At 38.3% G+C, this 12,663-nt stretch overlaps 1 protein-coding gene across 1 annotated transcript in view; it reads right to left on the minus strand.

Moving 5' to 3' along the window:
• Positions 1-235: 235 nt before the first annotated feature.
• LOC111056276 (protein DGCR6) overlaps positions 236-12,663 on the minus strand; it is a 36,698-nt gene continuing 24,270 nt past the window's right edge. Inside the window, exon 4 of the mRNA XM_022343620.2 lies at positions 236-1,274. Coding sequence (XP_022199312.1) covers positions 1,140-1,274 — 135 coding nt within the window. The 3' untranslated portion in view covers positions 236-1,139. The remainder of the gene's footprint in view (positions 1,275-12,663) is intronic.

Raw genomic sequence — 12,663 nt, forward strand, 5'->3', positions numbered from 1 at the left:
CATTAAAGTATAAATAACCTAAGCTATGAAATACCTACTTTACAATATAGAGTAACAGAAACAACTTATAAAGTAGACATATTTAAATCATGTACCTCACTTATTGTAAAAATGGATAAAGAATTGGAACATTTAAAAAGTAAAAACAAAATATTGTGAAATGAATATGAATATTCAAAACATATTATATTAATTTATAAATAACCTAAGCTAAGAAATACCTACTTTACAAGAATTACTTACTTATTCAAATCTTCCAGTTTCACTGGATAACCCTATACATCTTACCACAAAGACAGGGCTCTAACTATTATAAATTCTATGATAGTCAAAATGTAATATTTGTTTTCCATAAGATGTAGGCTATGTTATGTTTTCCATAACTTTTACTTGTCCATTACAACTTGTAACTTGTTAACGGAAAACAAATAGTACGCTAACTAACCCCAACTGACAAAATTATCTTCAAAACTGTGGATGACAGAGCGATGTCAGACGATAAGTATCGGCCGACATCAGTTGGGAGCTATATTCTCAACGACACGATATCTGTTTACCGCCTGACACACTACCTCCGTAAACAAAGCCGTAGTGCATTCGTGTGACGTCTGCACAGGTAGGTCTCCTACACCAATAAAAATTCGTTGATTTCAGCTGATCTATATCAGCTAGTGTTTCTATTGGTGTAGGAGCCCTACCTGTGCTGACGTCACACGAATGCACTACGGCTTTGTTTACGGAGGTACCTAGTGCATGACATCGCTGTTTCATTCCAACCCCCATGACATCGGGAAAATATCGTATCGGAGTGTGTCGGCGCAAAATCGGTGAGTGTGTGGAAACGGCAATTGGAGTTATTTTACCAACAAATAAAACATTTTTTATCACATTTATTTTTTGATTCCATAATCTAAATGTAGACGATGATTGAACATTCATTTATGAGTTCAACCACAGTACAGGTAAGGGAAAATGAGAAAACAATCATATGAAAATTACAAATTGAACATGGGTTACAGGTATACAAACCTTGACATAATTGGAATAATTTATGAGTAGAAAAAGTGTAAATTCAGTAGAAATATAAATTCACTAATCAACTATTTGCGAACTGTACATTGTCTTTAAGAAGTACTTTGTCATGAGATGTCCATTTGACTGAGTCGAAGAATGAAGTCCAACAGCCTGATTTGTACTTGAATTTTTGTCGGATCATCAGTGACATCGAATCCTGGGACTCCAGCCATATCTAAGATCCTTTGCTGATCATGCACCTGAAATTGATAGATAGATAGAATAATAGTTTGTTTTACTCAATGTCATAGACATAATTTACTTCTTCTTTTACAATAATTATCTACTTACGCGTTAGGTAGTCTGATAGTCGAGGGTCGTAGATTAGATTTTGGTTCTTCTCAGGCTTTTGGTATTATCCAAACAGTAGGAAGCTGTCACTAAAATGTTTAACTCTATTACATTTGAAATTTAACTGTCAAATGCTATTTTGACACTTTTTAAAATCATGAGTAGGATTAGTTCCAGCTAAGAAAGTATCTGTACCCTTGGTTATGCTTCTATATATAGGATATAAATATAATATTGATGAAATTGGCTATACGAATAGAAGAAACTCCCACCGTAATAATTATATCATTCAAGACTCTTGTAAGAGCACGAATCAGTGTTTCAGTGATCCAAGGGGTTAGGACTCCCCCCCTAACCTAAACTGAAAAAGTGAAAAAGAAAAATATATTTTTGAAAAAAAAAATCAAGAATTTGTTATTCTCTATTGAATCTAATTTTGATTATTTACCAAAATTTATTTCCCCTTTTTTAGCGTAGTAAATAAGTGTTGGAATTCATAAAGAAAGAAGAATTAAACAAGATATAGAAAGAAGAAGCACGAACGAAGAGATAGGAGTTCTTCAATTCTGCTTATTCACGTTCAGATATGACTTCTTGTCGATAGTTAAGTGGATTGGACGACACGACTGAGTTTTTAAAAAATTGAAACTTTATCAACACTACAACTACAAAGAATTTGGGGAGCCGAGTGCTCTCGTCAAGTGATTGAGCAGAACTAACTGAAAACAATTAATTGAGACTTAAAGAAGACAATGCATAGTCAGCTATATGCTATAACAATGGGGTTGTATACTACTACTATAGATATTTAACTCATCCACCCCTAGACTAAAGCTGTCCTCAGCGATCAGAATTTTGGGTTTGGAGGCAAGGCCCAAGAACAAATGTTGGAGCTTGCGAAGTTGCTGCTATATTAAAATTTCTACAATTATTTTGTAAAGAAGTTACATATTTAATAACGTTATATAATTTAAATACAATAAATATACTAAGAATAACAATAAAACATATAATAAAAATATAATAAGTATTGTCTTTTGCAATGCTAAGTTCTTCTATTGCTAGCAGTGGTTCAATCTTAATATTTGCTTCATGAATAATATCAAATGAAAAGTTTGTTTTCAATTTACGAAATGGAACTTCAGATGGGATTGATATATCACTTTCCAATACTCATGTATTTTAGGATGTTCGAATAACTGTTCTGACTTATTAAGATACAATAATTGAGTTGATTTTGGATATAATGTAGTGTTCTTTTTGTCTGATAAAATAATAGCTTTGTCAATTTTGTACAGTACCCGTAGATATTGATTGATAATTGGAATGAATTTTACAAAAGAAGTAGAATCATTAATTACTAATTGTTTACAGTGTTCTAATTTCTTATCTTCTAACACTTCACTTATACACTTATTTTTTATCACTGTCACATTTCTGCAGTAGTAGTTGTCACACAAATATTCACATTAACCAGATAAAATTTCGTCATATCTCAGGATAAGGGAAGGATATTCATGAATGGTGGTAACTTCAGTGTTACGATAAACAGGATAGAATAATAAGAAGAAGGTTTCATAAGTAGGTGATTTTAAAGGGAATTCTATAAAGTAGGATATTAATTCTTTATATATTGAGCAGTGTACCTTTGCTAATTGCCATAGCACTTGTGGTTCTTCAGGAATCAATTTCACGTTAGATTCGGAAATAATATACATCAATTTTACGTTAGATTCGGAAATAATTTACAAAATTCCAAACTGGTATCTAAATCACTTATTTTATCAAAGAGCAAACTTAAAGAGCTAAATAAAAGGGAAAATTGCTGGTTCAGCTGTACAGTCGTAGTTTCATTTGAGAGAGTTTTGGAATAATTAATAATTTTCAAATTATTTGCATGAATCTTCTTCACATCAGCATTAAAATCGTCAATGAGCCTTTTGTTCACTGAAAATTGATTCTCAATATTATGCTGTAAGCGGTGTCCGTTTGACTGAACTTGAAATAATATTTTGTCGTATTTTTCTTTGTCGTTCGCATCCATGTTACCGGTTACCCATGAAATAGCTGAGCCAAGTCCATTGAAAAATCCATGCTTATTTCTATTTTTGCTGATATTGATGTGATCTAGTTTTGTTTCTGTGTATTTTAAATGCATTGTTATGTCTAGATGGCCTTGATCGATATTGTGTTCACGCAAAGTGAATATTGTTTTTTTGTATTTAATTTGATACGCAACATGTTCACATTTATATTATGCATGTATGTGAAGGTTTCATTTATTACGAATGATTCCTGAATTTTGATAAGAGTGATGCCTGAAGTTTTACATAGATCAGTCAATCTATACGGGCTTGCTGGTGTTAGGAAGGGTACACGACTAGGTGCCACCCCGACTACTTGTTCCCTTTTAAAACCGGTTTTTAGGGGACAAGTAGACGTGAGCCATACCCGTCTAGTTGTATCCTTTCTAAGCAGGTGACAACTAGTCAGGGGGACACCCTGTCGTAAGGGTGCGAGGTGTCAAGTTGTCGTTTATGGTAGGGACTAGTTAACACTTCCGGTCCAGTAGGTGTCAAGTAGTCGGGGGGACAACTTGACGGCAATGGTATATTTTTACGAGGGTACAAGTAGTCGTCTACGGTCATGACAACTTATCCCCTCCACACCACTCCACAAGAAATAACCATTCCGGCTGGCTCTTCATGGTTATGCAACCATGGTGCAATCAAGAATAAGTATAGAAACAGACTGGATGTTGAAAGAGCCTCAAAATATTTGTCTAGCATTAGTGACAAGTTATTTGTAATCTTGAGTAATCAATAAACTTTACACCGGTTTCATTTTTATATGAAACATCTTTAAACGCTACTCTTCTTAATAATCATACTCATAAAATTTGTTTGAACAGTGTCTGTGAGTATAGAAGACACAGACACAACTTGAAGATTCTCATTGGCCTTCTTATGGTCTGATTGCAATCTGAGCGCAAGTGTGTATAAATCATTATTATTTATCCTCATATTAATTACCAGACTTCATGTAACCAGACTTCAGTTGATAACCAGACTGACAGCTTCATCTGCCATATCATTCATTGATGAATCAAAATTTGACTGTCCTAGCATTAGGCTCAATTTAGTCGTAAACGGTGCGTCTGACGGGAAAATATAACTGAACAAAATGTGTTTTATTGTGTTCTACATCTCGTTCAGTCATCAAAAGGGCTTATTATTCATTTTTTTCTGTTTCAACCAACTCGAAAAAATTATCCTAATAATAGCAAAGATGGCGAATATCTCCCGAACCGTGCGTTTGACTGGAAAATGTTACTGAACCAAAAGTGCTTGGAATTCAATTCTACATCATAACCAGTAATAAAAATTGCTTGATCCCTCCTCTCTACGCCGCGGGGGTGTAAGTCGTGCCAACTGGTGCTCTGTAGGTGACAAGTAGTCGGGGTGACAACTTGACGCCAGCATGCAAGGTTTCATGTAGACGTGAACCATCCCCGTCTACTTGTCTCCTTTCTAAGGAGGTGTCAACTAGTCGAGGGGACACCCTGTCGCGAGGGTGCGAGGTGTCAAGTAGTCGTTTACGGTCATGACTAGTTGGCACCTTTGGTCCGGTAGGTGTCAAGTAGTCGGGGGGACAACTTGACGGCAATGGTATATTTTTACGAGGGTACAAGTAGTCGCCTATGGCCAAAATGACCAGGTGTCAAGTAGTCGGGGTGACAACTAGACGGCTACACGTTAGGAACAGCATCAGAAGAAGTAACATTGTTACCTCAAACAGATAAATTAGTTGATTTCTTTTTCTTTCGAGCTCGCTTCACTCGATTCGGGTGAAGTTTAAAGGGTCGTTTCTGAATCGCTCTTGGATTTGTGGCTAATTGAGTTTCCTTATTGTAGTTCACTTTGAAAAAATTGGGTTTGTCCTTTTTATTAAACGTAGTCTTTATGAAGGGTTCGTTAGGCATTTCAAAATCTTTTTCTCTAGTTTGAATCAAGCGATCAGTTCTATTTTGTTTTTCTTGTCCTACTTTATCTTTTACTAGTTTGTGAATAGTTTTCAGTTTTTCTAGATAGGCGTTTGTTCTTTCTTCAGCTATAAAGGCTTCCGTTATTTCATCAACATATATGGATTTTTCGATACACCAAAAGTCATTTCCATAGGAGTTAGTTTCAAAGTTGAATTTATTGTGTTATTGAATGCGATAATTGCAAGTTTCATATTATCTTCGGGTTTGTTGTCTTTATTTTCCATTTGTATAGCGTTAAGGAGTTCAATGAGTGTCGAGTGTGCTCGTTCTAAATTCTAATAAACCCTGGGAATCTGGATGTCCCGGTGTTATATAATAAGGTTCTACCTTATATAAACGTAAAAAATCTCGAAGTCCAGCATTGTCGAATTCACGACCATTATCCATTTGGATTGTCTTAGGGCATGGAAATAGAGAAAAGTAATCATTCAAACAAGACTGTATTTCAAGTTGGTTCAAACTTGTTAGTGGATATGCCATGAGTTTTTTTTTCGAAAAGCAATCTATTATCGTGAGGAATTTTATTCTACTGTATTGAAACGTGTCAATCTGTAATTTTTCGAAAGGTTTGTCAGGAGTTGGGTTAATTTTGTGTTCAACTTGAACTGGTCTTCTATCATATTTCACTTTAGCACATACTGAACATTTATCTATGTATTCTGTAATGTCTTTAAACATGGTAGGCCAATAGTATTCTCTTCGAATGTGGTTATAGCTTTCATTAATTCCACGGTGATACGTTTTTCTTACATGATAATTGGTTACAACTTCTTTTTGTTCCTCTGAATCAGTTATATCCAAATTCTGTTTCTTATATCTCCCAAGTTTCACAGAATTAAAATTAGCAATGATAACATTCTTAAAATTTCCGAAAATCATTTCATTTTCTTTTTCCAATACACCTGTCCTGGAGCAAAGTATCCCATAAAGTGTGTTGGGCTTCAAGTATTGTATACACACACATTATTTATTTCTTCAGGAGTGGATGAACTTTGAAAATATAGTCAATCAGTTTTTTGTAAAAACTTTTCTGATAACAGGTTCTTTTTTGCCACGTTCTAAAATGATTTGATTTTGTTCAACATTGATTATTTTGTCATCTTCCGCAATAACTACTTGATAGTTCGAGCTCTCCTATGAATGTATTGTAACTAGACTACGATTATCAACTTCTAGGTCATTAGCATCATTATCATTATTTACAATATTGTCTCGATCGGAATTGTTAGTTTGTTCAGCAGATTTGCCTACATGTTGAAGAAAATCGTCAAGTGTGACGGTGTCTAGTGAGGGAATGTCTGTGTTAGTGTTAAATGTAAGCAGATCGTCCATGTCAAATTGGTGGGGGTCATCGTTGTTATTCTCGAGATGCTGAAAGTCATGATTGGAACCACTTTCGAAACACCTTGGAAAGGTTCGTGTTCATCATTTTGCATCATGTTAACGTCGAGTGGGGGCCTAGGTTATTCTTGAAAGAGCGTCGGCTACTTGCTTTAATTTTCCTTCCACATACTGGATTGAAAAATCAAATTCTTCTAGAAAGAGTTTCATACGAATTAATTTTGAATTCGGTTCTTTAATGCTGTGGAGCCATTGAAGAGGTTTGTGATCGGTTTCGATTATGAATTTTCTACCATAGAGGTATGGTCGAAAATGCTTGCATGACCAGACTATAGCTAATAATTCTTTCTCAATCGTAGAAAGATTTTCTTCATGACGATTAAGTGCATGAGAAGCATATGCAATGGGTAAGGTTTTACCATTGAATTTTTGTGATAACACTGAACCTATAGCATAATTGCTAGCACCATAAGTCAGAATAAATGTTTTTGAGAAGTCAGAAAGCTGTAAAATTGGATCGTTTTGTAATGGAAGTTTTAATGTTTCAAATGACTTTTGAAATTCTGGATTGTTTGGATTGATTTTAACATCTTTTTTCAAGGCGTGTGTGAGAGGTTTTCAATCTTAGCGTGATCTTTTATCATTTTTCGATAATAGCCTGTAAATCCTAGGAATTGCTTCATTTCTTTTTCAGTTTTTAGGATTTGAAAGTTCTTAATAGCTTCTAGTTTTGAAGGATTGGGTTGAATTCCGCGTTCAGATATGATATGTCCTAAGTACAGTAATTCTCGTTTAAAAACTCTTTTGTCCAGCTTGATTTTCAGATTATGATCTCTAAGTTGTTTGAAAACTGATTTTAGATGTTTCAAGTGTTCCTCAAGATTATCGGAAAAACACAATATTATGTCGTCCATATAGACTGACACATTGGGCATTCTGGAAAACAAAATGTTCATTGCACGTTGGAAAGTAGCTGGGGCGTTCTTTAATCCAAACGGCATTCTCAAGAATGCATAATGTCCGTTCTCAGTTGAAAAGACAGTTTTTGGAATTGATTCCTTTTCCATTTGAATTTGATGGAATCCAGAAGCGAGATCTATCGCTGAAAAATAGGTAGCCCTACCAATTTTTCCAAATAAGTCCTCAATATTTGGGAGGGGGTATTTGTCTTTAATCGTTTTGTCATTAATCTTCCTGTAATCTTAAATGACACGTATTTTACGTTTACCGGAGGCGTCTGGTTTTTTGGGCGCTACCCAAAATGGACTGTTATATGGGGAGTTGGAATGTTGAATTATTTTATTCTGAAGAAGTTTGTCAATTTCTAATTCAACGTCCTTCCTAAACACTTGAGGGTATCTATAATTTTTAGAATATACAGGGCCACTCTATAGTATGAAAATTAATAATGAAAATACACCCCTAAAAACTGAGATTACCTTATTACAGAAGAGGAAATGCACACAAGTGACCAGTCCTAACATACAGTTACCTGAATCACTGCAGAATTAAATACGGAGAATAGCAAACAAATTCCCGCACTAAACTTAAACGTCGTGAAGCGACAGAGTCGAGACTTAAGAATTAAGCCCTCAAAAATAATTTGCTTAAGAGCCTAGCTAAATTTCCCCACTCAACTGTTTGTAGCTCAAACTTGAGATCCCTTACAGGTTTCAAAACCAAGAATAACTCGTTCACCCCCAGTGATACGAATTCGGGAAAAAATAGCTGACAAGAAAGAAAAACCCACAAGGGAATTCTAACTCCGAGTTGTTCGGAACTCGACCTACAATATTCTACATTAACACAAGATAGAATAATAATTAGTGTCGGTAACGTCGTAAGGAGAGGAGATTCGCGACCCGATCTCACGCTCAACCACCGAACAACTGACTCTCTCCCAGGTCTCCTTGAAGCCACACCGGGTCGCTGAAAGTTAGGAGGCCGGGGGAAAAGGGGCTTGCTGACCAATGGGAGTCTGAAAAGACGATCACGCCACTAGTCATGTGACACTGATACTAATTACTACACTAATTCAGGCCGGTAAACAATATTTCTATTCCAGAAATTTCATGAAGAGCGATACTGGCCCGACTCGGTAGCCGCTTATCGTTTAGATGATACGAATGCTGCTAATTTAAAGGGGTTGACGGCGATAGTGATAATGTATACACAACTACAAATCTAACAAAATATATCTGGCAGACGATCCTATTCCTATTCTAAAATAGAATAATTTCGCTAATTTTATGCTGGACGACGGCTCTCTATCCGTCACAAAAATTCACTTTGTGACACCCCACTCCTACTAAGGAGGGGGGGGGGATTGGCGTTGAAGGTACAAGGCGACGTCGGGAATACCGGGTATAACCACACCACATCCGAATTGTCCCATGAAGTTCAACCAACAAAGAAAGGAAAGTCAAGTCCAGGGGAATAGTACGTCATATCCGGGAAAAAATAAATTTGGAAATAGAGAGTTGACGTCAACGGTATCTTACTCTAAAGAAATGGACATGAGTTTTAAGATTATGGTGAGGACGGCATAGAGCTATAAATCTGAAATTCCTATGTATCTGGGAGCAGCAGCTGTAATAAAGAAAAATATTTAAAAGGAAATTTCGACGACTGTACTGAATATAAAAGAACGGAGCAAAGAAAGGAAAATAACAACAATAATCTTCTTCCAAAAAAAACTAGCCTCCTAATTAATACCTCATTGAAAACAATATGAGATCAATGTCGCACTCTCATCCACTTCCACTTGCCGTCGGGACCGAGCACTTTAAACCTAGGACGGCCGGCCCGTCGCTTACGAGCACCTGGCTTATTGTAAGGTTTGTACAAAATGCGGGATCTGTCGAAAATCGGGGGATTCAGGTTCCTGGAAGTAGACGGTGTTGCTGCTGAAATAGCCGACGCGGGGGCAGATGACTCTATATCCATCGTGGTGACCTCCGCGGCTGCTCCAGTGATCGATGATACTGATTCCATGTCCTCCGCCGGAATCATTCTATGGTTAGTCAAGACTTCGTGTATCAGTTGAAACGGTACGGGGGGAATAGCCTCGGGAACACGGGCTACGGGCAGAGGGGAAGAAGAGAAGGGATGTGATGCGGGCGGGGAAGAAGTGGTCGAAGATGAAGAAGATGACGATGTGGAGGAGGTACACTGCTGGTGACTGTCCACTCGAACAAACTCATTGACTTCTACTGTTGTTGAGTCGTCTTCCGGATCAGCTAGTAGCTCGTCCTCGTTCTCAGTTGGGACAGGGGATACCACTTCAGGATACGGAAATGTCAGGGAAGAGTCTGTCGAACCGACAGGCGGAAATACATTGACAGCAGAACAAAAGGAGGAAAATTCCGAAATATCTAGTTCTGGAATACTCTGACCGATCTCCGACACCACTTCAGACAACGGTGTTGACAGTGCATATGGCAAGTCGTGCAAATGTCTATTCAAATGGAAAATAATGTATAACACAGCATCGGAATAAGAGAGTGAATCGCGATAAAACGGATGGAATCGGAAGTGAAATGCTGGAGCTGAAACCAAATTTTTCAACATGGAATGATCATGAATAAGCCACAAAATACGAGCCCTAAGCGTCGTATCAGCTATCCGACAAGGGTCGAAGAGTAATACAGATGAGTCGGACCGGTTCACAAGAGCGACCACCACCCCACCCATGATTTCAATAGGAATCGCCCACTGCGCTTCAGTAGATATACGGCACAAAGCGCCGCGGCGCTCTCTCACTGACATGTTCCAATGTCGCACCTTCAAACTACGGAACAACACACCATCCTCCCTACTTTTCACATTACGTGAACGCACTTCAGCGATGGATAAAAAGCGATCAAGTAGACCAAGACGAGGCGCCATACTGCTAAGAGAGTCGAAGCACTACTGAAGCAATAGAAAGACGACTAGATGGGCTTATACAAAAATATTCAGGTAACGACAGTGTAGAAAGACAAGATTATCATTATCGGGAACGCGATAAAAGCAACCCTACAATAAACAGATAACAAAAATATCCTGAAAGAAAAGGTTCGAACGTCTTATGCGATGCGACAACGAGAGGAGTAAGAAACCAGTGAATCAACCCTGTCGCGGCATCTAACGGGAAACGTAATAACTAGTTGAATGAAGTGCTGCCCCCGCACCTTGCGCCGTCTAAGGCTAGTATAGGCAACCCGCACTTCACTCCACCAACGCAATTTGCGTTCGCCTGTTCTTCAGAGCTAGATTCCCCCTCCTCCTCCTCTACACATGGGGGTAACAACTTAATGTCTTTCACATGAACAGTCACAGATTTATTCTCTGCTACTTTAACCTTCACTACTGTAGGACTCAATATCTCAACCACCTCCCAGGGGCCTGAGAACTTTGGAGCGAGTTTCGCGGCGAACTGGTCAACTCCCGAAGATAAATAATGTTCTCTCTTATATATCAACTGACCTGGGGATAACTTAACATCTCGCCTCCGAAGATTATAATAACGGCTAGCATCCCTATATGCTTTATCCAAATTATCCACTACAATTTTCCTGGTTTGAATTAATACCTTAATATTTTTCTGTAGCGTGGCCTGACTACTTTCAAAACCCTGCGTACGTGGATCGTCTTGAGACTCGAATGCGGACTCACCTGGAGCCCTCAATTCCCTACCGAAGTTGAGATAAGCTGGAGTATATTGGGTGCCTTGATGAATAGTTGTATTCATCGCAAAACAAAATTCTCTTAAATATCGGTCCCAATCCGAGTGGTTCTCTCCTACAAAGATTTGTATCATAGTTTTGAGTACACGGTTCACTCTTTCAGTAGGATTACAACTAGGAGAATATGGGGGGTGAAAAACACATTCACGCCATTATCCTCACAATACGAGCGAAAATACTTGCTAGTGTATTGGGTTCCATTGTCACAAATGAGCATCCTAGGTGCTCCATACCGTGTGACAATCAATTCACGGAAAGCTTTCGTGACTCCTGCGCTATCTGCCTTAGATAGGGCGGCCACTTCCGTCCACTTAGTGAACTGATCTTGAAACACGACTATGTAACGGTGTCCTAACTTGGAACGGGGTAACGGGCCGACTAAGTCAGTACTGACAGTCTCCCAAGGGTGAAACAATTTACGGGGATTTTTCATGCGACCATATGGGGTCCTCTGTTCTACCTTAATCTTAATGCAGTCATCACACCTCCGTACATAGGTGGCAACATCATTAAACAATCCAGGCCAATAATATAGGCGCGCTATCTTGTCATATGTACGATATATGCCAAAGTGACCCGCGGTAGGAGCATTATGATTTTGTTGTAAAACTTCAGAGCGACAGCTCACTGGGACACAAAGCTTCCACCCCTCAGCACTCTGCTCTTCCTGGAGCCGCCTCCTAGGCCAAATATGTCTATACAACAACCCATCTCTAACTGTATAGTCGGGGAATTTCTCGGGGTCTGCAATCAGTAATGATTTAATTTTCTTTACCCAGCTATCGTCGTTCTCTCGACCAATAGCGATAGGGGCCACCCCACCCTCAGAGTTCGTTTCTCCCGAAGTGAGCTCCTCCTTACAGGGGGTGCGTGAGAGTACATCTGGGACTATGTTGAACTTCCCTTTCCTATATTTTATTTTCAAATTATATTGTTGCATTTCCATTACCCATCGTGCTAAACGACCAGTGGGATGGGGAATGGCATGCAACCACTTCAAGGACTGATGGTCGGTAATCACAGTAATTTCGTAACCTTCCACATATGACTTAAATTTTCTCAGGGCATATATCACAGCTAGACACTCTTTCTCGGTTGTGGTATATCGGACTTCGGGACCTCTTAAACCCCTACTCGCATAAGCAATAACTTTCTCCTCACCATTAATCTCCTGAGTCAAGACAG

This window comes from Nilaparvata lugens, chromosome 8, assembly GCF_014356525.2.
Source record: "Nilaparvata lugens isolate BPH chromosome 8, ASM1435652v1, whole genome shotgun sequence".
NCBI classification, from domain to species: Eukaryota; Metazoa; Arthropoda; class Insecta; order Hemiptera; family Delphacidae; genus Nilaparvata; species Nilaparvata lugens.